Source organism: Fistularia commersonii, chromosome 36 (assembly GCF_037954325.1).
Source record: "Fistularia commersonii isolate RoL2024-O1a breed Wild chromosome 36, RoL_Fcom_v1.0, whole genome shotgun sequence".
In the NCBI taxonomy this organism is placed as follows: Eukaryota; Metazoa; Chordata; class Actinopteri; order Syngnathiformes; family Fistulariidae; genus Fistularia; species Fistularia commersonii.
Window position 1 is genome coordinate 1,116,142 of NC_141319.1, and position 26,907 is coordinate 1,143,048.

The 26,907-nt window shown below is 40.8% G+C and overlaps 3 protein-coding genes across 3 annotated transcripts; 2 read left to right on the top strand and 1 right to left on the bottom strand.

The window, feature by feature from the left end:
- Window positions 1–33: 33 nt before the first annotated feature.
- Window positions 34–4,254, bottom strand: naa20 (N-alpha-acetyltransferase 20, NatB catalytic subunit). Its single transcript, XM_086143087.1, has 6 exons — window positions 4,175–4,254; window positions 3,514–3,538; window positions 3,226–3,316; window positions 2,885–3,020; window positions 857–1,002; window positions 34–284 (listed from the first exon to the last, which is right to left on the bottom strand). The coding sequence occupies exons 1-6, from the start codon at window positions 4,225–4,227 to the stop codon at window positions 199–201; spliced, it is 537 nt and encodes a 178-aa protein (XP_085999213.1). The 5' UTR covers window positions 4,228–4,254; the 3' UTR covers window positions 34–198.
- A 1,823-nt stretch (window positions 4,255–6,077) lies between these two features.
- Window positions 6,078–23,498, top strand: cd109 (CD109 molecule). Its single transcript, XM_086143018.1, has 32 exons — window positions 6,078–6,237; window positions 6,331–6,359; window positions 6,743–6,979; window positions 7,446–7,571; window positions 7,848–7,887; window positions 8,091–8,172; window positions 8,259–8,352; window positions 8,546–8,675; window positions 9,385–9,494; window positions 9,777–9,845; window positions 10,528–10,629; window positions 10,781–10,843; window positions 11,376–11,549; window positions 12,293–12,445; window positions 13,400–13,486; window positions 13,834–13,903; window positions 14,016–14,124; window positions 14,923–15,040; window positions 16,420–16,533; window positions 17,346–17,564; window positions 18,036–18,168; window positions 18,528–18,704; window positions 18,927–19,008; window positions 19,135–19,363; window positions 19,781–19,952; window positions 20,430–20,620; window positions 20,720–20,875; window positions 20,987–21,052; window positions 21,136–21,272; window positions 22,004–22,160; window positions 22,251–22,353; window positions 22,448–23,498. The coding sequence occupies exons 1-32, from the start codon at window positions 6,078–6,080 to the stop codon at window positions 22,636–22,638; spliced, it is 4,080 nt and encodes a 1,359-aa protein (XP_085999144.1). The 3' UTR covers window positions 22,639–23,498.
- Window positions 23,499–23,757: 259 nt separating this feature from the next.
- lyset (lysosomal enzyme trafficking factor) lies at window positions 23,758–26,897 on the top strand. Its single transcript, XM_086143109.1, has 2 exons — window positions 23,758–23,874; window positions 25,442–26,897. Exon 2 carries the CDS (start codon window positions 25,450–25,452, stop codon window positions 25,837–25,839), a length of 390 nt encoding a protein of 129 aa, XP_085999235.1. The 5' UTR covers window positions 23,758–23,874; window positions 25,442–25,449; the 3' UTR covers window positions 25,840–26,897.
- Window positions 26,898–26,907: the final 10 nt, after the last annotated feature.

A 26,907-nucleotide genomic window follows, 5' to 3' on the forward strand; every position in this document is an offset into this window, starting at 1 on the left:
TCATTCATAAATAACTGAAATTCACATGGTCTTCTGTTTCTTAAGCAAATGTTTATTTAGAATTTACAGGATCAATCCGGGTCGCTGTGTTTTTAAGACGCTCAGTGACTCTCTGACAGATGAAGAGGGTGAGAAGCTTCTGGAATAGTGAACTATGTACACAGGAGGCGATGGAGCGTCAGAGAGTCACATCTGCTGTTATTCGATGTCTTCTGGTCGTACAGGGTGAGGCAGCGGGATGATGGACTTCTTTTCTGCATCTCTGGACAGAGCTTTTCTCATGTCTGCAGTGGCAAAGACAGGTCAGGTTTAACACCAGGGACCGGATTTCCAGAAAAAGAAGACAAATCAACAAATCGCTGATTTAGAGAGGGTGGGGTCTTATTTTTTTGATGGTTATGACAAGTGTTAGTCCAAATCCTCAAATAATTTGTTCTTTTTTGTTTGACAGTTTATATGTGACATTACAAAGTGAAATTCAAACCAGCAAGAATTCCTATTCAAGACAAGTAGCTTTTGTTCTCAGTAGCATTAACTTACCATGACAATACCTTGTCTGAACTTTAGAATACATCTTATTTTATTAATAAATAAAAAATATACATATTTATATTTTGGATACTTCTGTACTCCGTCCTCCCTTTTAATTACCGATAATGTAATTTTTGCAATTTTCACATTTCCGCTCTTACCAAATGAGCATTACAGGTGTTTAGATAACCTCTTGCTCATGAGTTTAATTTGCTTGATGGAACACTCACACTTTTCAAGGAAAAAAATATGAGCAATGAGATAAAAAAAAAATCTTGTTTTACTGGGCTGTCCCCATCAAGCACTTTAATTCAAAAGGCCTCACCATAGGCATCCTCGTCTGGCTCCCCGTTGCTGGCAGAGTAATACTCGATCACGGTCCTGTAGACACTGTAGCCTAGACGTTTATACATGTTGACCGCCACCTGGTTGGACACTCGCACAAAGAGATCCACGAAGAAGCCACCCTTCCTGCCAACCCAGCCACGAGAAAAAAGGTTATGTCATTGTGACGATAGGTAGCTGAGAAGCTGAGAACATTTTTGAGAAAGTGAAACCTTTCAATTCTTGACGCTTGTGATGAAAGTCTGATAAAAACAACCTCAAAATATTGGATGAAAATGTTGGCTCTCAGTAGACATTTACTTCAACTTTTCACAGGAAATTTGTCCAAAAAGATATTTTTGAATGAAACAAAATTAGTTCCATCAAATCGTTTTTTTTTTTTTATGTACAAATCCATCACAATTACTTCCATATGTAATTAATGTAACAATTTTTAAGTGGCAAAAAAAATCAAGTTGATTCTAAATTTCCAGCAAAATCCTTTGGTTTTACAGATATAAGACCTGTATTTTTCAGCATCAAGCTTAAGGTGTCAGCCTTAAATATGTGTTTTTATATTTTTTACATTTTATTTAATATTTCCAACCTGTCAAACTCAAAACGTATATATATATATATATATACACACACATATATATATATACATATATATACACACACACACACACACACACACACACTCACCAGCCACTTTATTAGGTACACCATACTAGTAACGGGTTGGACCCCCTTTTGCCTTCAGAACTGCCTCAATTCTTCGTGGCATGGATTCAACAAGGTGCTGGAAGAGAGTTTGGTCCATATTGACATGATGGCATCACACAGTTGGCGCAGATTTGTTGGCTGCACATCCATGATGCGAATCTCCTGCTCCACCACATCTCAAAGATGCTCTATTGGATTGAGATCTTGTGACTGCGGAGGCCATTTGAGTACAGTGAACTCATTGTCATGTTCAAGAAACCAGTCTGAGATGATTCCAGCTTTATGACATGGTGCATTATCCTGCTGAAAGTAGCCATCAGAAGTTGGGTACATTGTGGTCATAAAGGGATGGACATGGTCAGCAACAATACTCAGGTAGGCTGTGGCGTTGCAACGATGCTCAATTGATACCAAGGGGCCCAAAGAGTGCCAAGAAAATATTCCCCACACCATTACACCACCATCACCAGCCTGAACCGTTGATACAAGGCAGGATGGATCCATGCTTTCATGTTGTTGACACCAGATTCTGACCCTACCATCCGAATGTCGCAGCAGAAATCCAGACTCAGTAGACCAGGCAACGTTTTTCCAATCCTCTATTGTCAAATTTCGATGAGCTTGTGCAAATTGTAGCCTCAGTTTCCTGTTCTTAGCTGAAAGGAGTGGCACCCGGCGTGGTCTTCTGCTGCTGTAGCCCATCTGCCTCAAAGTTCGACGTACTGTGCGTTCAGAGATGCTCTTCTGCCTACCTTGGTTGTAATGGGTGGTTATTTGAGTCCCTGTTGCCTTTCTATCAGCTCGAACCAGTCTGGCCATTCTCCTTTGACCTTTGGCATCAACAAGGCATTTCTGCCCACAGAACTGCCGCTCACAGGATATTTTTTCTTTTTCGGACCATTCTCTGTAAACCCTAGAGATGGTTGTGCGTGAAAATCCCAGTAGATCAGCAGTTTCTGAAATACTCAGACCAGCCCTTCTGGCACCAACAACCATGCCACGTTCACAGTCACTCAAATCACCTTTCTTCCCCGTGGTGATGCTTGGTTTGAACTGCAGGAGATTGTCTTGACCATGTCTACATGCCTAAATGCACTGAGTTGCCGCCATGTGACCGCCCCATAACGAGCTGTTGGACAGATGTACCTAATAAAGTGGCAGGTGAGTGTATATATATATGGCGTTTCATGTTCTTCATGAAAGAGAAATGTTTCGGTGACCAAAAATGAGAAAAGCTTCCATGGAGTCATTCGTATGCATGTCAGTGTTTCTATGACACATGGCAGCAGATGAGGCAACCCACCTCTCCGATATTTCCTCCAGCATCTCCATCAATTTGGCTGCCAGGCCGAGTCGTCTGAATTCCGGAGCCACGGATACAGCGGTGACGTGACCGTGCCACTCCTCCCTTGCCACAGATCCCTCCGCCTTCCCCATGACTGCAAGTCGCCAAGAAGTTCAAGTTCTTAAAATCTTTGACAATACTAGAAGCGTCATTTTAAACAGGAATTCAGTCTCCGGTGTTCTTGTAATAGTCTCTGCCCACTTCCAACAAGTTTCTCAGTCCTTTTCAGTCACAAGCTAATAATTTTCTAAATATATTTGAAAAAAATATATTGAAAGAAATGAATATGAGGCACTCACTGTATCCCATCAGTTCCCCCCCAGGTGCCTCAGCCACAATGAAATACTCGGGCCAGTGAGCAAGGTACTGCAGATAGAACGGGATCCCATACTGGCAGTGTCAAAGGTCAAAGAAAACTAGGGCCAATAAATGTGTCAAGACCATTTAATATTTTAAACATCATTCCGTTTGTTACATCAGGCTGTGAAATATTACTGTACAGATGTATTTGACCAACAATTTCATACAACAGATCACATGATAGAAGATAAAATGAAAAAAATAATCTACTGAAACGTAAAGGATACGGTTTCTGTTAGAGGGTCCAGGTTGCTGTTGAAAAAATATTGTAAATATTATTGCGTATGTGTACAACCCAAACAGTATTAAACAAGACAAAAAAAGGACTAGAGTTACCAAAAAAATGTAATCTTCAAAGTAAAGACAAAGCCAGCATGAATGAAATACCTAAAAACAAGTATCACGCTAATTATTATAGCAAGTTTTTATTTGGCCAAACCCCCTATTATTTATATTTGTAAGGAACATCAGTGTGCCATCAAGCGCTGCCGTCAAACCTTTCGATTAACGTGCCTCGCTAACGTGGGTTTTAATTGAAGGTTAGCATTTGTTAGCTAAACTAGAAAGCCAATTCTGCAATTTTACTTAAATCAAAGTAGGCTGACAAAATAAATGTATGCCGTTTTGTTCAGTATAGCAAACAGGGCCGGGTGTAAGAGAGCTTATCTACATTTTTTGGCTTATTTGACAGGAACGTAAACTACTTAAATTTATGAATAGAGTTTGGCCCATCCTCCCTGTTAGCCGAGGAAAGGGAGTCACACCACTCAGCCTGTTGCCGTCGCGAAAACACTAAAAAACGTCGTGACATCGTGTTTAAGGGCCAAACACTCCGGCAATAACATTCAAATCAAGAATGGGCAGTAAAACCGTTGAGATTTTACTCACATGTTATTGAATTTAAACAAATCATCGCAAGTAAATGGCCTTAATGTTGTCATTGTGGATTGTAGCTCAATGTCCTTTGACTCAGGAAAAGGAAAAGATGAGGCAAAGCTAAATCGGCTGGTAGCGCCCCCTGCTGATATGGAGGTATTACGTTGACTCTGGTCTCAGCAATTTGATCATTATCCTACAAGTGAAATTGCGTTCGATTGTTTTAAATTAAGGTATCAATTGCCGTGTAAACCAAATGATACACAATATTTCTTGTCAGCCTTATGTTAGACATAGTGTAGCACCTTTTAGTCAAGTCTAGCACGGCTTTGCTATGTATTAGCTTTGATGAAAGGACACATTTGTTAACATCTATTAACACCTTTCCCCTGTAACTAAGATTTTCAGTATTGATATTCTGATAAAAATGTGTAAAGAAAACATTTAAATGGAGGGGGGGGAGCCGATGCTATCTTTTTATCATCAAGTCATCCGCCACATTAACATTAGCCTAGCCTGACCACTTGCTAGCCTTGTGCAGTTGAAGTAAGTGTTATGATAACACTAACAGCAGTGAGAGTCACAACAACAACAACAATAATGATAAGTTGTGTATTTAGTTCTTCTCTAATTAATCAATGTTCAACGTATATTCCCCTCACTTTTATAAATGTTTTACGGCTGTGAGAAAGGAGGATACAGAGGATAGGGTTAGATGGAAAAGGTTAATTCGCTGTGGCGACCCCTGAAGGGACAGTAAAATAACTTGCTAATTTTCAAAAACAAACAACTTCTTGAGTGATATAAATTTTTGTGTAATGACGTCTCAGTAGGGACATTTTCGTGTATATTAGTTATGGTAAAATTTGATAAAAAGAGCAATGCAAATTTCCAGTTGGCCCCATTTTCAATTTACAATTCCCCTGTAGCCTTCAGCGGCTTCAATGCATTTTCTATTGCTTCTTTTGGATTACTTCATAGAATCACAGTTATGCAGTAAGTAAATGACTCGTGGAATTTGTCACATTTGATTCCTCCTTCAAATGAAAGGATCTTCCAGGGGCGAGTTTGTTGCGTAAACCAACCCAGGCTCATTCATCACAGGGGGATGTGTTGGGTGGGGTCCATAGTTCTTAAGAGACCTCCTTCCTGCCCTGAGCAACAAGTGGATGCATCTCAGCTCATTTTGAGATGGAGGGTCTTCAGGTGTGGATCCTCTTTGGGCTGATCACGTTTACCGCTGCCCAGCAAACCTCTGACAGGTAGATGCCACAGGACACTGCCTTTTTTACATACTCACACCGTTAAATAATCCTTTTTTGTTATTGTCAACATTTTCACATTCACACTTGTAGTCTGGGATATTTTACACATAGCAAGAATATATATAGGTCAAGTATGTGTCTCAGTCATATGGTCTTCTATCATTTATGTAAGTTAAGTTAAGTGTAAACTATTGACATTTTTTGCACAACGAGCCGCTAGTTGATTTCTTTACGATTTATTTCTCCTTGCTGATCTATAAGCAATTTGCTGCTTGATTTTTGGTGAGTGCTTGCTGTCCTTCTTGAAAAATCTTCCGTTTGGTTTTAGTGACTTTTAGATTTTATTATTAGAATCATTCAGTATTTTACGTTTTTTTTTCTTTTCTCCAGGTACTTCTGATGATTTCGTAAAAGTTTTATTGTTAATTACCAGTTTTTGGGATTGGTCTTCATTGTATTTATACAATTTTATGTCAAATTTAACATATTAACTTTGGGCAATTAAGGGAATTCTAATGCTGGAGTTACCATTTAATTAATTAAATTTATTTTTTAAATCAGAGAATTCATCCATGGGTCTGAAAGGGCGCTGTGCTGCTCTGCTTAACCTGCTCAGTATGTTTGTGTTGTTCTAATTCTCCAGCCGGGATATGAAGCCCTTCTACCTGGTGCTGGTTCCCGGAGAGGTCCTGCCTGGCGTCCCCCTATCCGTGTCGGTTAGCGTGAGGAATATCGCCACGGTCACTCTAAAGGCTCGAATTATTCACAACAACCATAGCTTGGCATCTGTGACAGAGAGGATACCAGCAGGTGAAACTTCTGACTCTCCTAAACAGCATATATGAACTGAAATACTATTAGTATTAAATAATTCAACCCTTATATCAATTTCTCTGATTAAAGATGCAACTGGTCAGCTGACTTTCCCGCCTGTAAGTATCATGAAAGTCTGGATTGTGCTTTATTTTATTTGGATTAAAAAGTTGGTGTATCATTTTCAGCTTCGCATGTAACAAGTCACTACTCATTTGATCCTTTCCAGGACTGAATTTCTTTTTTTCTTTTTTTTTCATTTATGACTAAGTCTTTTTAAAATGTTCCTTTTTGAACTTGTTTAATGTTTAGCCTTTCATTTAAACCATACATGTGTGATAATTACCATAAACAATCAACTGGTGACCATTTTTATTTAATTTCTCATTTTATTTCTTATCTTGCATACCCATACAAATACCTTGTATATTAATTTATTTTTCCATTTTACAAAGTGTTATTTACAAATGACAAATAATAAATTCACAATGCACTCTTGCAGATAAATGTAACGGAGTCCAGCTTCTGGCATCCTTACATGCTGGAGGTCAAAGGTTACCTGGGGAGCAGGGAGGTTTTTTTCAACTCAACGTACCTAAACTTCATCCCCGGAGGCGTCACCACCTTCATCCAGATGGACAAAAAAAACTACCTGCCCGGGCAGTGGGTTAAAATCCGGACCGTCTCATTCCGGCCCGATGGCAAGCCAAATATGAGCCCAGCTGACATCTACGTCAAGGTGATATTCCGTCCTCCTGTTTATACTGAGCCTGGTATCTATGTATTCTAGGACAATATATTGAGATTTTTACAGTAATTGGATAAGCGAAATTCTGTGTTATGGAAAAATTGTGATGTAGTTTTATGACACCCCATCCTTGTTTTTGTTTGCCGATTCTTTAATCAATTATCACATTGTTTTCATCAATTCACAGTTCACCTAATGATTAACAAAATCACAGCCAGGGGTAAATGGCAGAAACCCCTTTAAAAATAAGTATTACATTGGTAGCTATTACAAAGACATTGTTCAAAATACATTTTTTTTTTGCTTACAAATTCAATTCATTATTCATATTCTATACATTCACCTCGAGTAAGTAACTGTCATGCAGCAGAGAGTGGCCTGTTTTTACAGCAAAGATCTATTACTGTGTCAAAGAAATATCTGCGATGGAAAAATAGCTGTTCTCTCACTTGTGCAGGATCCCAGGGGAACCGTGCTCAGACAGTGGAAGTCCGCGGATGCCTCCCTTTGGATAATTTCCAAAGAGTTCCAGCTGTCTGAGAACCCACCGCTTGGTCAGTGGACTGTGGTGGTCATCTTTGACGTGAGTATTCTGTGTATAACGCTTTCTGTGCATTTTCTTAAAACTGTATTTTCATATTTTAATTTGCATGAACTATCCAGCATTTCACGTCATTCTTCATATGTATTGTGTTATATCTTTATTCTAATGATGTGAAAAGTCTCAACATCTCCATGTATCATAACAAACAAGTGTCGTACATAGAAAAGTTACCAACTGTAATGTCAAGCTTACATCCACGATAAAATCAAAATCGAACCTTTCAAGTTAATTAATTACCCTTTCTTTAAATTCCAGGACATTTCCACCGAGAAATGTTTCAATGTGTCTCAATACAGTAAGTTGATCCTCCCTCACCTTAATATACACGGCAAAATAAGTTGCCTTAAATAACAAAAGCCACTGTTGGACCTGTGTGTCATTTATTTATTTGAACAACATTTCTTAGCCAACTAGATTAAAAAAGCAATAAACAAGAAAAATTATTTTCAATATAAGAACACGCTGTAAATCCTTGTGTTTTGTGTATGTGTGTTGCAGTGATGCCAAAGTACATGGTTGCCATTAAAGTGCCAAAGGTCATATTTCGGGAGGAAACTCTGTGGGGCTCTGTCACCGCAGAGTGAGAGCAACACTCGCGAACATGTTTGTATCATAACTAGTCGAGTCGTCAGCCTCAGGTTTAGTCCTCTCTTATGTCCTCCTCAGGTACATGCACGGAAAACATGTCGAAGGGTACGTCAATTTAACATTCGTTCATCGGTATCACGGAATCGAAGACACCTACGCAGAACACAAAAAGGTGCGTTCAAGAGATTCTACCTGAACTTAGCATCATGTCAACTGCTGAAGAAGCGAAGAGGAAAATAGCGTGTCACTATGTTCGAAGTACAAACATGGCTGCCATCAGAAAGCCGGTTGGCTCTATGTTGATCAGTGAAGGACATGAAAAGAGCTTTACTGTGAAACATGGATCCTGTGCTTGTTTGCTCCAGATCGACGGTGAAGTCGACTTCAAGTTTGAGGTTCCTGAGCTCCATCAAATGAATAGAATGGTTTTCTCCGACAGATATATGGATGAAGAATGTGTCACCATCACTGCTCACGTAACTGAAGCTTTGACAGGTAGACTGTCCAAGGGGCAAAATGACTAGAAATTAAAAAGGGTTTCAGCTTTAATTTGTGGGGGTCAGTTTCTTCGTTAATTGTCTTTTAAACATTTATATTATTTTTCATTTGGTTGTTTGCAGTGACTACATTGAGTACAGATCAGGAAGTCACCTAGAATTCAGCCAGGAGTCTTTAAGATCCTTTAAAACAATTTAAAATCTGAGAAAATTACGTAAGATGCTAAGACATTGCCCAAAAGAAATCAACAGCAAATTTGGCAGGGGAAAAAAAATCTGTGAAAAATGAGAAAAGATGACTAAAAATCAACAATTATTACAACAATCAACAATTATAAAAATGTTCAACAAAGACCAGAAAATCAGGATGAAATTACCAAATAAAACTGAAGCATCACAAAATACCTACAGGTTGAAAGAAATAGCTTCAAAAATTATAAAGTATATTATGTGAAAAAGGTGCTATAAATTGTGTAAATTCTGAAAGGGATTGCCTGAGAATAAGCCCAGGGAAAAGCCTAAATGAACAAACATCCTTACAAGCAAGACTGAATCGAATCCAGCAATAAATCATTTACGCACAGGGAAGGTAAGCGATAGCTGGAATCTGAAAACCCCTTAGGGCGCAATCAAGATTTTGAAATCTAAACTGATGCTACAGAGGGTTGAACCTGACATTGCTTTAATTTTCTTCATCCATGTTTCAGGTCTTGCATACAAAAGCACAGCCAATGTGTATTTGGCAAAATACAGATATAACATTTACTTTACCAGCTATCCACGAATACTGAGGCCTGAGTTGGACTTCACTGCCATGGTAAGACAAGAAACTTCCTTTCTAAATCATACAGTGTAGGGGAGACTACCTCAAACAGTCTAGCTATTAAAAAAAACTCTTTCGATATAACATAAAGGGGGCAAGATGCAAGCAATTACAAGTTTTTTTTAGGAGACACTTTTTATTTATTTATTTACTTACTTTCCCCACATGCTGAAACACAAAGTCCTTTTAGTCGTTGCACAGTAGTTTATCAACCTTGTCCTCAACCTGATTATGTCCTTCTGAAGACGTTGTTCTGACATATTTCTTATATTGCAGTTGAAATTATCCACATACAACGGGCAGCCATTGACACCAGAGGATCAAACAAAGACAGTTAAAGTGTCAGTGATGCAGCAGAAACAAAGTCCATGGAACTGGCAGGAGGACATCGGAGAGACAATCATCCTTCGGCAATGGAACATGTCGAATGCTTTCCCAACAGACCCCCTCAGTTCTTACAGTCCAGAAAAAATGGATACCCAAGATATGGAGTTTCCTGTCCCAGCAGATGGCGTGATACCTATCCACGTCCAGATCCTGAAAGATACCGCAACTCTCACTATTGATGTAAGAAATCTAAAAGAAGTTAGGTAGAAAGTGGAAGCATGCAAACTGGTCTTCTTCATCTCAATATATTTGAACTCATTTTGATGAACTAAATGTTAGTCAGAGTATCATCCGCATAGAGGGACAACATGGAGTCATGTCTACCATTTGTTTTGTTTTGTTTTTTTTTGTTGTTAGGTTTTTTTTAATTTTTTTTAAAGTTTTTAATCTCAATTCCATTTAAATAGCAACTCCATTTATATTCACTTTATGTTGACTTCATGTACCCATGTTCACTTTATGTACCCATGTGGATTTAGTCAAATAGCTGCAAGCATTAATTCCTAAATCAAGCTAAAATGATGGAAAGTGGAAATTGCCATTTGGGAACCTTTCTAAATTTCTCACTCAACAGTAAACAATGAAAAGTAGAAGGGGAAAAAAGTTCAAACTTTATTTTTCAACAGCACTTCTTTTTCAGGTCTCTTTCGAGGACAGCCAAAACACTCTACAGTGCTACAGAGGCTACACGTCACACACACACTCCTACTTGCAGATCCTCAAACCCTTGGAACCTGCAGAGGTAAATGTCATTTCTCACAACCTGCAAAGTGTATTCTTGCAGGAAAGGAAATCTCCTATGAATGGCTGAAGTATTTTGGTCCAAATAAGGGAGATAACGACATGCTTGAGTAATGTCGCCCTCCTGGAAGTCCTCTTTTATTTCCCCACAGGTTGGTTCACCTCTCAGGCTTAAAATAGGGAGGAATTTTCCACTTACCTGGTTTCATTATGTGGTAGGTACATGATTATTGATTATTACATTAAATTTGGCTTTTTTGGCCTTTGTTGTGTCTTGACTGTCTCTCTCACTTTGTGGTTGCGTATGTCTCTCCCTATTGTGGCCAGCAAATGTCTGTGTTTTTCTTCCTTTTGAGCATATCCAAAGGAAAGATAAATGTGTCTTCAACTCTATGGCTTCTAAATTGAAATAGAAAAGTTACAATTTTTTGCATTTCTCTCAAAATACTTACTCAAAGCATCTGGACAGAACGGCAGAGAAAACTCACACCATCAAAATTACAACACAAGCGAAAAATGAGATTTCAGGACAAGTACTTAAATTAGAGAACAAAAGTAAGAGCACAGTACACGTCAAAATGAAAACAGTGCAAGAACCAGTGCAAGAGAACCTCAAGTTTAGGTTCATTGGAAACCAGCTGGCTGTAGAAACATCTTCGGTGTTCTGGGACAAATTCATATTGGGACAGATCTGCCATTTAGATATGATCTCTCAGACTCATTTGGTCTGTTTTTGTCACTGTGAAGGTGAAGTCCAGGGGGCAGATCGTTTTTGCCGGCAGGGCCTATGGTGACCTCCTCTTGATGCCAAAACCAAACTGGGCTCCCATCGTCTGCATTGTTGTCTTCTTCGTGCATGAAAACGGAGAAATCATCAATGACAGTATTCTGTTGCCTGTGATCCATTCTACAAAAAACGAGGTGACTCAGATGTTCGCTGTTTTTTTGAAAAAAAAAAAGTAATCACACAGACGCTCAGTTGTCCTTTGTTACATTCTGTTTTTCATTTCAATGGATTAACTTGATCAACCAAATTCAAGTTGTTGTTTCATCATAGAGCCGGGGAAGGGTCCAATGAAGCGCTTGTGTTTTGTCAGTGTACTCTTGGTAACCATAGACACATGGTATGATTTAACTTGTTTTACTACTGTCAGATGTTACTGGTCATCTGTCAGATGAAAAAATGTTCTAGTGGCACTGAGCTTGTGTTAAACGGACAAAGGTACACCCTGTTGCTGATTTAATAAAAAGCTGGATTTCCTGTCAAGTCACAGTCCCATATGACTTGTTTTAGTATCGTAGTTTACAATGGCAGGATTGTTCTAGAAAGACCACATCAAATCTATGAAAACTTAAACACTCTCCAGACTTCATGTTACCAGACTATACAACAAAGAAAAGTACAACTGATGTTGCATTCCCCTTAGTTTGGACCTTCAGATGTCTCAGTTTGACGTGAAACACAATTTATCAAACCAATATGCGTCGAGCACAAAAACAAAGCATGTGGCTGTGACAGGGCCAAGACGGATATCTTTGGTGCATTCACAAAAACCAAATTGTGGACGGGTCAAGAAAAACCCGAACCTTGCTTGGACTGTGTGGTGTGAACATACTGCTGGTGCACTGTTAGTGCGTACGACTCACTGGTCTGTAACTGACAGGTGTATCTGAGCTGGAGTGAAACTACGAAGAAGCCCGGCGACAAGGTCACACTGAGGGTGTCGGCGCCGGAGCCATCATCCATGGTCGGAATCTTGGTGGTTAGCGAGTCAGCGCGAATGAAGGGTTCTCGGAATGATGTCACAGAGGAGATGGTGAGAACAACAGCTTCACTTGAGTGAATCATTTCTGTATGAAATGTGTGATTTCAATTACTATATATAGCTGCATCATTCTAACACAGAAACAGAAATAAGACAATCAGGTTAATTTAGAAGACTCAACTGTTCACAGGAGCCTGCGAAACCTTTTGATCTGTCTGATAGATCCAGATCACCCTGACCTTGACGGTCTGAGTGTGGAGAAACATACAAAAATATACAAAATGGTCAGAGTACAAGATTAACCCCAACTTTAAACATCAATCTCCTTAGAACATGGCCTAGTGGAAACAAGCGAACCTCCAGGACTGAAGCCATGTTGTGTTTTTCACCTGCACCACAGCACAGGACAGAGAGTTAGGCTTTTTTGCTCTCAATGCTCCATTTTATCAACTGACGTTCCCAGAGGCCATGGCTCAAAAACATTAATCCACAGCATCTGACCTGATGGATCTTGAGATTTGTAATTTTGAATGACCTGGTGTTTTTTTTAATTAAATCTCAGTCTTCCGCTACTGACCCCTTCTGTGATTATAACCTGCGACTTGGTATAAGAAAAAAAAGAGCCAAAAAAAATGTCAACAATCAACCCCCAAGATTTTTGTTAAGATAACTGCTGAATATGTAACACACCCTGTGGTTAGTGTTCTGATCAGCAAATACAGGAGTCTTTCAAAAGTCTCCAGGGTCTTATACAGCAGTAATTTCCAGTCATAAGCTCTCACGCCCATATTTGTTCTGGAAGAGGTCTTCTATGGTTACAAAATGTAACCTGGTCTGCCGCGCCCACGTCTGTGTGTCTTCATAGGGACTCCATGAATGGTTTTATTGCGAGTCTGTCAAACAGGTTTTGGACAATAACTATTCTCTGGTTGTTCCAGGATGTTCTGTCCGTCTTTGTTGGCTGAAATAGTAGCAGCCATGACAATGCAGGTGTTGCTTTCACAGATGAAGGAGGAGATGATGAATTTGGACAAGCTTGGCGCAGACTACTTTGATTGGCCTGGATTGGGAGATCCGTATTCCATTTTCAAGGTTTGACATTGCCATGCCTGCATTAGGTTGTCATCCTTTACTACTTCGTGGAGTCATTTGTACCCAAGCCCAAGACTGTGTCATTAAAGCTCCACAACTCAATGATATTCAGCTAAATGTCTCTCAAATGTAACGAAACTTAAGGCCCATTGGAGAGCTTTATCTAATATGTGAAAACCTTTTTCTTGACCAACTTTTGCTTAAGGTCTTAACCTTGTCTAATGTAAATCCAACCTGTTTCCTTAGACATGGCCAGGACTGCTAAGTAAATTAAGTTATGAGTCCCAGGCCATAGTTCCAGTTGAACAGAGTAAAATAAGAGTCATGTCTGCCATGTTTCTGTCCAGTTATGTAACCTAATACCGCTGACCGATGCCATATTACCCATGATGAACCACCTGCCCAAACCGGAGTATCGTAAGTTTAAAGAAGGCAATGTTAATTGAAGGATTGGTACTGTGGTCATGTAGTGTATCCATCAAAACTACCCGATGATAATGTATATCCTGTCCATATTCTTCCACCGCAGTGGAGAAGAATCCAACTCAAAACAGGCCAGGCAGTGTAAATATGGAGGAAGGATCTGAGTCGCACTGGAATTTCCCCGAGACGTGGATTTGGAGTGCGGCAGACACGGGGTGAAGTAACACAAACAGCAACCAATACGGTGATCCCACAGAGACCATGTGTGTCGGGCAAAATTTCAGAAATCCAAGAACAGAGTCCCTCTGTAAACTAGTTATAGATTTATTTCCAAAGTCATCACGACTCGAGAAAAGGTCAGCCTTGGATGTGTGAAGGGACCTGGTCCAGGAGTTTAAAGGTTATTTCCAAGTGGCCCATCAGTGGCAATGTGCAAAATATTACTTGTATTGAGAAGTTAAGTGTTCCTAAAATGAGGGTTGAGACACATTCACTCCCAAGAGCTGCAAAGGCTGTAGGAGGATTTTCAAAATTCAACTGTAATGTCAATGATCAGATATAAATTTCTTTTGCCAAACACGCTTACAAAACATCACGAAATTATTACTAATATCTTCAACTGTTTTGTTTTGTTGATTTTCCAGTAAAAATCATACCATTGAAACAATTGATACTCATATTTTCCTTCTCTCAATTTTATCTTGAAACCTTTGGAAAATTCTCCACCACTATAGGATGAAATTTGTAAAAATCAACACCAACAGGAGGTCAAAGGATTTTTCGCTTGTCCTGCTCACGCTGTTTCCAGCTCTTTGACATCAACCCCTGTTTTTCTTATTATGTTCACAAAGTTTTCAAAACAGCAATCTGGTGACGTAGAAATATGAACTGACTGCAATCGCCTATGATGGAATAACATGCTAGTTCCTCTGAGAGAATATAAACAAAGAATCAAAATGTCCTTTCGTATACATGTGAAATCTCTTTCTTGAGCTCCCCAAATGTCCCTCCAGTGAAGCTGACACAGTGGAAATTAGTGCAATCGTACCGGACGCCATCACAACCTGGACGGCAACTGCTTTTGCTGTGTCTGAAAACCTGGGCCTGGTCTTCTGCCAGAAGCCTGCAGAGGTACCGATGTCCCCTCCGGTGACCCCTCCAATGGTGCTTGAAAGTCTGTGAGCGCTTGAAAATTTCATATATTTTTCCATGAATGCAAGCTAAAACATCTTCTGATTTCAAAACTACTAAAAGAATATCAAGAAAATCCTTGGAGACCCTGTTTTATTGAAGCCTACTTTAGTGAAGTCTACTCACACAGGCAAGCTGGTAAAGGTTACAAAGAAAGGCTAAAAAGTCTCAAAAGAATTCAGACTCCACCAAGCCACAGTTGCTCAGATTCTGCACAAATATTACCCTACCCAGAAGTGGCTGACCGACAAAGATAACGAGGGCTCACACAGGACCCCCAGGGTACCCCCTGAACATTGTTCATCTAGAGTTTGCCAAAGATCACGTGGACTATCAGAAGGATACTTGAGGAATGTTTTGTGGATGGATGAAAGCAAAATAGAACTTTTTGGCTTCGATGATAAGTATTGCATTTGGAGAAAAATAAACTGCATTCCAGTATCAGAACCTTATCCAATTTGTGAATCATGGTGGTTGGAGTGTTGTGGTTGTGGAGTCTGGACAACTCGCCATCATTGATGGAACAATGAATTCTGAACGGCATCAGAGAATTCCACTGGAAAATGTAAAAGATGTCGGCCCATGTAGTAAGACAACAATTCTGAAGCAAAGAATGGTTAAGGGAGAGTAAAGTAAATGCTCTAGAATGGCCAGTCAAAGTCCTGATCTTAATCATTTTCGAAATGTTGTGGAAAGACCTAAAAGCAAGCAATTCATGTCAGGAAAATCACCAACATTCAGGAGTTGAAGCTGTTCTGTACAGAGGGATGGGCTGAAATTCCTCTCAGTTGACATGCAAGTTGCAGTTGTTGCTGCACATGGGGGGGGGGGGGGGGTCACACCATGTACCAAGAGTATGGTTCATGTATTTTGGCCACATGTCGCAGATAAGTTATTGCATAATTTTTCTGGTAAACGTTACTGAATATAATTTTGTTTAACTAGATTTTCCTTATCTACTCTCAGGACTTCTTTGAGAACCAGGGAATGCTTTACATCACATTAGTCCAAAAAAATGGAAAATTCTCAAAGGTTCACAAACTCTCAACCACCACTGTTCTATCATGGGATGTTTAAAAAAAAAACCCTGTTGATGTTTTGTGTAGAAATGCAGTCAGAGGGTGTTTTCATAGCTGACTGTTCAAATGTCATCCAAATGGGTAGTGTTTAGATTGCCTGTTTTTAAATATTTTGATTGTAACAAGGTTCATTTTATACTCTTGACATCCAAAAATTTCCCTCAACCAGTTTTTTTTTTTGCCAATCTGATGTAACACACTCAAGAAGGTATTAATTCATGCCATGTCAACTTCCCACAGCTCACAGTCTTCCAGGACCTCGTACTGTCCTTGAACCTTCCAGCCTGCGTTATTCGGGGGGAGGAGTTCCTTCTGGAGGTGATTCTCTTCAACAACCTGCATCAAGACCTTCAGGTCAGTTGCTTTGTCCTTCCTCTTAAACAAGTGGTTTAGGGTTTTCTTGTTCTCATTCTTCCAGTTTCTCCAAAGTTATTTTGTCTCTCAGCAGGATTAGCAAAACCTCCCCAGCCATTTTTTTGAAACCTGTAGAAATGCCCTTTTGTGTTTTCAGTTTGAATCTTAGCTCTTTCTTCATGAAGTGAACTCTGAAACCACATTGTGAAACCTTAGATAGCTTTCTTTACCTCCTCTGTTAAGTACTTTTCTCACGGTGTGCGAATGTTTTCCCTCTATTTTTTGCAGTCCATTATTTCCCTTTTTTATAAATATAACCATACACACACACACACACACACACACACACACACACACACACACACACACACACACACACACACACACACACACACACACACACACACACACGCACACACACACAGAGTCTTGCAACTGGACTACACAGGCACGCATCTCAATGCACAAACACCTGCCCTGACTCAAATGCATTTCATTGTGCACCAGCAGAAGGACACAATGGTTGCCCGCTATCGGATGACCTGTGTGCATTTTGTGTACTGATGTGGTTCACGGGTTAGTGAGTTACTGGAGGTGTCAGGTTGCTTGAATCCAGTGTCGCTGTGGTTTCAGCTTTTTTCTTTCACATCATGGGAAACATCATAAAAACAAACAAAACAACATTCTGTAATCTGAAAAGACCTCATCAAAGCCTCATAGAGTGTTTGTGTTTTAATATCTTCAATAGTACGCTGCTTTTGGGTTCTCTGTATCACGCAATCTGGGTGGTTCCCCCCCTTTCTCTGTTTAAGGTCATGGTTATTGTTGCGGATAATGACACCTTTGAGTTCATCTTCCCGGACAACAAGGGGGTCTCCATGCCCAGCGTTCGCAAGGTGTCAGTTGGGAGTCAGAGCGCAACCTCAGTGCTCGTCCCCATCAGGCCACTGATCATCGGGAAGATTCCCATATCCGTCAAAGCCATGTCGTCCATGGGGTCTGACCACGTCCACGCCACTGTTCTCGTCAAGGTGCTCTTAGGAACTCATGCAGGGAATTAGATAACATGCAATTGGGACAACTTAATGTCTATTTCAACACTGAAATCTTGGGGTTTACCAGATATTTAAGTGTTTTATTTCAGTGTTGAGATCATATTTGTCAGGAATCTTAAATACAAAACATTAAATTGGTCTTCTTCCCCTCTTGGCCATGTGGAGACATTCCTCTGATTTAAAAAGAATGTCCCACAACGTGGCCTTGAATCATTTGAAATTATATAAATAATCATATTTGAAATGAGATATTGGTTTGAATAAACAAAATTATATCATGATAAAACTTAATTGATGGTGATGGAGGGGAGTTACATGATAGGTGAAGATATTTGCCATTGGATTTCACCCACTTGATAAATTAAGGTTGAAATTAATTTTTAAGCGGCACTGATGCACTGCCTTTCACTCAGAATGTTTCCATCTCTGATTGGCTGTCCTCTTCAGGGTGAAGGCATCGAGCAGTCATTCTCTGCTTCTCTGCTGCTCAACGATTCGTCCTCTCATTTCGGAGAAATCCCGTTCTCCTTCCCAGATAACGTTGTGCCGGGGACCTGGACAGCTTCGGTATCAGTTGTCGGTATGTAAACATCCGTCCATCCATCGTCTGCCACTTGTCCTGCATTCAGGGCTGTGGGGGATGCTGAAGCCTATCCCAGTTGTCATCGAGTGGGAAGCGGATTACACCTTGGAATGGTCGCCAGTCATCGCGGGGCCACATGTACAGAAATTTTCCCAATTTTTTCCAATTTCCAATTCCTGCTGCATGGTTTTGGTCAACACAGAGGGAAAATGCCACTTTTCACTGTTTCCATTCATCTGTTTTGCTCTCACAAAGCCCCGAGTGTTATTAAATTCTCATTATCTGTAAACCAAAGCACGATGCAACAGACCAGGCTCGCTCCATCGGTGTTAACGCTGGTTTCCATGGTAATGCAGGCGACATCCTCGTCCCGTCCATCAGCGGCTTGGACTCGCTCATTCAGATGCCTTATGGATGTGGGGAACAAAACATGATCAACTTCGCTCCAAACATCTATGTGCTGCAGTATCTGATGGCGAGCGGACAGGCTGACCCAGCCGTCACCGAGAAAGCCACTGACTACATGATGAAGGGTAGAGGGGCCTTGAAACCGCTCACTTCTGACATCAAATATACATTGTTGTTTTTTTTTTTCTTTAATTTTGCAAGCTTAAAACTGAAAAAGTTTCATTTTAGCCTGCATAGTTTTCTTCCCAAAACTCCATTTTTGTAAATGTTTTTTCCAAACCAAACACATCAAGATGCAAGAGCGGCTCAAGATCAGCTCACTTCACAATTTCAATTTATCTCACCAGGTTACGAGCGAGAGCTCTCCTACCAGCGATTAGATGGATCCTTCAGTGCTTTTGGAGAGAGGGACTCATCTGGAAGCACTTGGTATCTTAAACCCCACATAGAAAATCCACTCCTAAAAGTCTATGTTTAGCTTTACAACCAAAGTCAGCTCCTATGTTATATATGTCTGTTTTCTTGAGGATGATTGTCATAGTCTCATGTCTACAGGCTGTCAGCGTTCGTGCTCAGGTGTTTCCTACAGGCGCGGCCCTTCATTGCCATCGATGTCATGGTGCTGGACAGAGCGGCCGCCTGGCTGGCCCGCCAGCAGGGGCCCGATGGGAGGTTCGAGGAGCCGGGCCGCGTCATTCACACTTCCCTCCAAGGCGGCCTGGACGGCCCCGCCTCCCTCACGGCATTTGCCCTCATAGCCTTGCTGGAGGACAACAACATCAGGGTGAAGCATGACAAAGAGCCTTCGTCAAGCAGATGAATTTATACACTAAAATATCCTCACTTCCCCAAAACACAAAACCCAAGTCTCGTATCTATCTCCAGCCACACGCAGCTGTTATTGGACACATTTTTCTGTACATTAAGAAACTCTTCTGCAATTCCATATTCAACCTACTGTAGCAATGATATCATATTGTAAGGTCTCTAGATTCCCAACCCTAAATGTCCACACAGCATGAAATATGTACAATATTCCGTTGGCTTTGAATTGAATGTGTGAGTTTAACATCAGTTTGGCTTTTGTTTTCAATATCAATATCAAATTACTCTGCAAAAACCCACTGACCTCTGGCTTCTTCAATAACTATACCGAACCAGAAATATCAATATTGTTAATGTAAATTTCTCTGCCTGTCAGGCTCGATACGATGGTCAGGTGTCTGCAGCCCTGGCATTTCTGGAGACCAGCGTGGCCCTGGGTGTCACCAGCAACTATAGCCTCAGCCTCATCAGCTACGCTCTCGCGCTAGATGGAAGCTCCACTGCCGAAGAGGCCCTGGTGGCACTATTGGGACGGGCCGACATGATAGGTACAAAAAAACATTTTAGTGCTGGTTTTTGAAAAGTACAAGTCAACTGAAATGTTGTTACACCATTATTTACGATGCAAGTAATACAGGGGGTTGAAGTGCATGGCGACATCTGCAGTATTTATGCTGGAGGTTAAGACAGGGGTCCTGCTTAGGACTCCGGGTCTGACTTCTGATGCCATTCAGTATTTTTCCATGTCAAAGTAATTATACGACCAAGATAAAGTGGCAGGGAAAAGGATGTAAACAACAGTGAAGGGATTTCAGAATAGAATGAAGGGGATTTTACCCAGAATCATGAACAAAAAAAAAGGGTTTTGTTCAAAAAAAATCAACCAACTTTGCAGACATTAAATTGATATATCGAATTTGATTAAATTGGCACCTGACATGCAAAAGCATAAAAACGAAAGATTAAATTTTTTTCCTTTTTTTAACTTACCCGATGAATAATCCCCTCCCCCTTCCTCCGAGAAGACGGCGTGCCAATGTGGTCGTCCCTGAGTGGCGGCCTGACAGCCTCGTGGCAGCCTAGCTCTGCAGACATCGAGATGGCGGCCTACGTCCTGCTTGCTCTCCACAGGGTGGGCCACGTCGCTGAGGGCCTCCCGCTCATGCAGTGGCTCAGCCAGCAGCGAAACCACAACGGAGGATTTGGAAGCACCCAGGTACGAACATCACACAGTTCTCATAGTGTATCAAGTACTCTGTATGCTTTCCTCTCCGTTTGCCGAGGCATTCAGATTCTGACTCTTGCTCCTGCTCAGGACACAATAGTGGCTCTGCAGGGCTTGTCCACGTTTGCAGCCCTGAGCACGTCAGCCAACTATGACCACCGCGTCACAGTCAACACTGACCCTTTCACCACCATCGCCACCTTCCACCTCCACCAGGACAACCACCTGCTGCTGCAGATGCAACAGGTGCATCTGTTGCATACAGCTTAGACGGCCGCATTCTACCAAACTCAGCAGTCTGAAAACGACTTTTGATCATGTGCAAAAATGTAACCTATCCATCTTTACATGTTTCAGTTCGTACCAAGAGAGGATATGAACATCAAGATAACTACGGAGGGCACAGGACTCGTCCTGTTTCAGGTACTTGAGCCGCCCTATTATATATTATGTATCTACACATACATGACCAGGTTCTTTGTTGACGGTGTTGTTTCCTCCTGCAGCTGAATGTGTTTTACAATGTAGAGAGTGAAGGCCTGATGAGACGTAAAAGAGACACCCATGAGCAGGAAGCGTTTCACCTTCACATTGAGCTGTCCGACACGGAAATGAGTCCAGCGCACCTGTACATCTGCAGCAGGTCACCCACATATACGTGTTTACATGTAACAGGTTTAGCTTGAATGAAGCTGTTACTATCTATGACCTTTCATGAGAAGGAAGAATACGTAAGTAAGAAGTATTGAATTAAAAAACCCTCTTGAAGTAGAGCGCGATTTGTTGAGAATAATCCTTTTGAGACATGTGCTGTATCTGAAAAAAAAGCGTGACTTCCAATTCATATTTTTGAAATATTCAATATTCAATTCATAGATACAAAATTATACAGATCTATCACCCACCCCCCCCCCCCGCCCCCGACACAAAGGTCCTATGAAGTGATCTGGTTCCCATTGTAAATTCGCATAATAGTGACAAATTACAACAAACAAAAGCAATTTTCAGTGTCATTCTTCACACACAATAAAACAATGTAATTCCATCTGGTCTTCACATCGGTACATGTATAAAATCAAGGTACTCGACCCGCTTTAATTAATATTCAGATATATCATAAGTATGAATAATATTGATACTAATACTACTACAACTATTGATAATCTTCATGATTATTATTAATGTGAATACTTGATGATGATACACTATATGTCACTCCCTAAAATACAGGAATCAGCTTTAAGAATGCTTCAAGAATTAAGATATGTCTGTTGGTTCAAAACGAATAGTTTATTATTATCCAGCTGGTTTATTTCACTCCTTGATTAAAATGTCCTTGTCCCAGTGATGTGTAGAAGTTGTTTGTTTGTGCAGTCTATCTGAAGGTCTGGGACTGGAGGCAACCGGGATGGCCATCATGGAGGTGGGCCTGCTCAGCGGCCTTAGCCTGTTGCCTGACGGCGTCCAGCTGGATGGATTTGTGAAGAGAGTGGAGACCAAGGCCGGGAAAGTAATCCTGTACCTGGACTCTGTGAGTTTCTGTGGGAAAGCGTTGCACAAACTCACAAGACATTGTGCATGTCGTTTCTGGCTGACAGGTGAATAATGCTTGCATTTCCAGGTGACTTTGGATGAAATGTGCGTCCTGGTTCACCTGGTTGAGGAGTTTAAAGTTGCCCAAGTCCGTGAAGCAACCGTTCTCATCTACGATTATTATGAGCCAAGTGAGAGAAAATTTAAACATCTAGTTTGTTATTTTCAAAAAAACTTTTATAAGAAGAACACCCCACACTGATTCTTCTGTCTGTCCATCCTTAGGGCGAAGGACGTTTAAAACGTATGAATCAGAAGCAAGAGGCCAAATGACAATGTGCTCCTTCTGCGGCCACGACTGCAACCAGTGCAAACCTCAGGAGCAGATTTACATCAATTCCGCGCCACTCGGGACATGCCGGGTCCTGCTGTCTTGTCTTCTGCCTTCTCTTCTCCTCATCCTCATCTTTTTGTAAATGAATACACCAGGAGGCATGAATGTTCCTCGTGTTCAACTGCTCTATAGTCTCAGGGAAGCCTGCTTTTAACTGCGTTTCATGTATGGCATCTGGAAGCAACACAAAAATTACCGAATAGAATATTCCAGAGTAGCGGGAAGAGGATTTAGAGATAGATGTTGAATGTCAAACATTTATTCACCCTGTAACTTGGTTGGAAAGTGACTTTAGAATTTCTATTTTTTGATAACTTGGTTGATTTTAGAGGATAAGGCTTTTTTTCAACGAATGACAAAAATTAAAAGTCTTTTTTTTCTAAAAAATTTGGCTATGGTTTCCTTTTTTGTCTTTCATGGTCATGTTTGGATCATTTAGGGTGTTTCAATATGAAACCACATCTCTTGGTATGGGTTTATTTGCACATGAAAAATTAAGTATATCTGACCACGCTATTATATTTTGGTGGGAAATATAATCTTTATTTTACTCCCTTGCTTTTAACTCCACATTCATCGAAAGCTGCCGTTACTATTTAATAGTAAATCTGAAAAGAAGATAGAATTTAGACTACATGATTGATAAAATACACTGAATACTTATTTAGAAAACAACACATTACTGAAATCATTGTCAACCTGCATTAAAAATAAATGTAGCATTTTATTCTCATAAGTTTAACACCTAAAGCACATCAAATTCAATATACTATATAAATGTGTACTTACCGTAAATGTCCTTTTTTTTATTTTTTTATTTTCTTAAAGTTACATAATATGATCAGGACAGCTGATGATTTGCAGATCAGAGAGCAAAATAAAAGTAACATAAAGATATGTATGACTTTTCACTCTTGACAAAATTTTGAAGATGAAAACAATGCACTCAAAAATATAATCATATTGTATTTACAAGCCTTTATTATATCGGTCTTTGAATCAAGAAATCATAAATAAACAGAAAAAAATGCAACATTGTCAAAACGTCTGTAGTTGTACTTGTACTCTACTTTGTACTTGACATACTTGTTTGCTGAAAAGTATTAAGAAATAAATCATCTGAAGAGGATCCTTGTCAAGAGCGTGTAGCACCACCGTTTGGCCAGTAGCGGGCGAAGCCCCATTTTAACCCAGTTACGTCATCCGGGTGTGTCATGTGACTAAACAGGAAGGAAAGCGACGAGCCTCCCGGAACCTCCGGGTTTCGGAAGGAGCGAGAAACAGGATTTTTACTTTGCAAATATCTGCGCGAAGAAAGGTGAGCGCGGTGGAAATGCGTCGTTCGGCCGGTTAGCGGCCGCTGACGGGTCTCATTGGAGAAACAAGACGGCGGGCAAGATGGAGGCCAAAGGTTTAAGGGTTTGAAGACCGAAGGATGGCTGCGCCGGTGTTTGTAGTCCGTGCCAACGCAGATAGTTAGAATTCAAATAGGAAGTGAGCGGCCTTGTCAAGCTACTCACGCTGTCGGGCAACACAGTTTTAAATTAATGTTGTTTTTTTTCAATTAGATGACGTTAGAATTTGGTTAAATACGATTTTACGTGGTCCGGAATTCGTGTGCACTGTACAAGACCTTGTTTGTCGGGACAGGGGTTTTAAATATTTAGTCACAACCAGGAAAATCAACATTCACTTTGTGTTCAATGTTTGCCGGAAGTGCAGTCACTCCAATATTATTTGTAGTTATTTGATTGCAAGTTTCCTTGGAATAAGTTTCCTTGCAAGTGCTTTCACTTTCTAGGATTACTTATTTTAATTTGCAGGTAGTTGTGCTTGCTTTGCTGTAGATATTTCTAGATCAGGGATGGTCAAACTTTTTGGGCCACATTTTAATTTGTCTAAACTTTAGCCTCAAGTACAACCTGAAGTCTATCGTGTCTAAGTGAAGTCTATTTCCATTTTCCTTCCGTTTAGCTATAAATTCCTAAATCAATAAAAAAAAACTAATCTATGGATTTAAAGGAAATCAAAAAGCGGTGGCGGTTTTATTGTGGAAATTGTCAGGATGGTGTCAGGTGTTCATGGGCTTCATGGTAATCTGAAGTTCCCCAGTGGTGATCAATAAAGATATAATTATTATTTAGTTGTTTGGAACCAGAGCAGCATCTTCCCTCCAGCTGTCCAAGGGTTTGAAGTTTGTCTTGTTCCAGACTTTTGTGACTTTTGCAGTTCCCTCTGTGAAAAATCTGACATTGTCACTTTCCGCTTTTGTTGGCAGCTTATTTATTATGAAGGGGGAATCATTTGTTAGGTCAGGTCTATGAAAGAGGGACATGACATGAGAAAAGGCCCGCTGCGGGTGCGGTGTGTCATCTGGTGGTACGAATTAAGGATCACGGAAAATATAAGTGAAGCGAGCCCTGTGTGACCAGCGGACTGTAGTTTGTTAATGTTCTATGGTTGCCAGTTGATCGCAGGGCCACACATATTAAGTAATTTCTTGTCAATTATCAGGAGGCTGTTTGCAAATGTTGCTACTGCTTTTAAAATGATTGATATACCAGTGATTTAAGGACTGGGAACATTTTTGATCCTGGTTGTTTCGCCAGCTGCACCTCTTCAACCAAAGCCACTTTTTGATATCATGATCTACTTGGAAACCAACCTCAGTTAAAATGTTGCACAAAAATTACTTCAATTGCAATGTAAAATCACTTGAACTTTGGCATGCTCGTTTGTTTCCTGCATGTTTGAGAACTGAGGAGAAAATGGCAGGAAGACATTATTCTTTCCTCACCAGTGTGGAGAATTTAATAGACAATCTGTTGATTATTGTTTTCCAGTCAGAAGGATGCACTGATGACCAATTGATTATTGTTTTACAGTATGGAGGATGATGAACTTCCGTCAGCGGATGGGATGGCTGGGCGTGTTTCTCTACCTGCTGCTCAGTTTGCTGCTGGTTTATTACGTGTTTGACGTCCAGCGCTTCAGTTTGGAGCACATACAGAGCCCAGGGACCATCCCGTCAGCTCTGCCCCCTGCTTCCAGCTGGAGCCAGAACATACGAGCTCAACTGCCACCGCTCCCTGTCTGGATGTGGGCATCGGTCTTCCTGCTGCCGTACCTGCAGGTTTTTCTCTTCTTGTTCTCCTGCACCAGAGCTGACCCTCACGCCATCGGCTACTGCGTCCTGCCTTTCTGCCTCGCCCTCCTCTGCAGCCGCCGCAACAGTGCTGCCAAGCCGTCCAGTCAAAGCCGCCCACCGCTCATCCACACTTAATTGGGCGAAGGGGGGCATACAGCAGCGAGCTTGAAGTGTGAATAATGGCAATGTCTTTTCCTGGGTGCCTTTTAATAGTTCAAACACTTGACAAATTCAAATCCACTGCTCTGCTTGATCCATCTGTTTCATACTGCACTGAGGCTGGGCTGTCGCGCTGACATTTGCCCTCAGCGTGGACGGCCAGGTAGGAAAGACTCACGTTGTCAACTGTGTGGGAACCACCTGCTCTCGGCATAGACAGTCAGGTACGAAAGGCTCTTGTGGGAACACCTGCCCACAGGGAGGACAGCCACATCCAGTAATCATATTACTGAAGGAATCTGTCAATCATTGTCCTCCCTTTTATTTGACTGCACGTCCCAGAAAATCCTGCAGTGACTGGCTTGTGAGGCTGCTTAAATGAGATTCGATAGCACAGTTGCTTTTTTTGCCCACGAATTAGATTACAGTAACTGTAACATCAGGATTATCTGTGACTGTGATATGTTATTTAATACTTTTTTATGAGTCATATGACACACACACTGGTTACCATGATAACTTTATTGCATCAATAAAATGAAAAAAAAAACAGACAATGAGACATTACAATCGTATACAGATGATAAGTGTTTTAATGTCACAGAAAGACAATGTTTGGGATAGCAGATTGTGGATCTTCGTGAGAGACAGCATTCGTTTTGCCGAAAGAAAAGATCCTGATGAAGAAAAAGATGAAACAGCAATTTCCAGTCCAACGCTGCATTTCACTGTATCAGGCCGACACTCGCTGAACTCGGCCGTCAGTCCTCAGGTGCTTTAATGGCAGCAGCTTTCCTGTGCCCGGTTTCACCTTTTGGACTTTTTGGAAGGAGGTTGAATTTCTGAGTTCTGTGGATCTTCTGTATCTTTGTCGTCTTCGTCACTGTTCTCTTCATCTCCTGCAGCAGGTAACACACAAAAAGAAATAAGTCATAAATTTGGACCTGGGGGGGACTTTATTCTGACACAGGACCTCTGCAAAACCTAGCAGAGGCACCCGAAATCTTCACAATTAAAACTGGTTTTGACACTAATTGTAAATCT

What these genes read in the sequence shown, in the direction of transcription:
- lyset (XM_086143109.1), top strand. Translation starts at nt 25,450, where the DNA reads ATGATGAACTTCCGTCAGCGGATGGGATGGCTGGGCGTGTTTCTCTAC.
- naa20 (XM_086143087.1), bottom strand. Translation starts at nt 4,227, where the DNA reads ATGACAACATTAAGGCCATTTACTTGCGATGATTTGTTTAAATTCAAT. An exon ending in CTGGAGGAAATATCGGAGAG is followed by an intron (nt 1,003 to 2,884) that starts GTGGGTTGCCTC and finishes CTGGGTTGGCAG; the next exon opens with GAAGGGTGGCTTCTTCGTGG. An exon ending in GCCAGACGAGGATGCCTATG is followed by an intron (nt 285 to 856) that starts GTGAGGCCTTTT and finishes TTGCCACTGCAG; the next exon opens with ACATGAGAAAAGCTCTGTCC.
- cd109 (XM_086143018.1), top strand. Translation starts at nt 6,078, where the DNA reads ATGAAGCCCTTCTACCTGGTGCTGGTTCCCGGAGAGGTCCTGCCTGGC. An exon ending in CTGTGGTGGTCATCTTTGAC is followed by an intron (nt 7,572 to 7,847) that starts GTGAGTATTCTG and finishes TTTAAATTCCAG; the next exon opens with GACATTTCCACCGAGAAATG. An exon ending in TGGGGCTCTGTCACCGCAGA is followed by an intron (nt 8,173 to 8,258) that starts GTGAGAGCAACA and finishes TGTCCTCCTCAG; the next exon opens with GTACATGCACGGAAAACATG.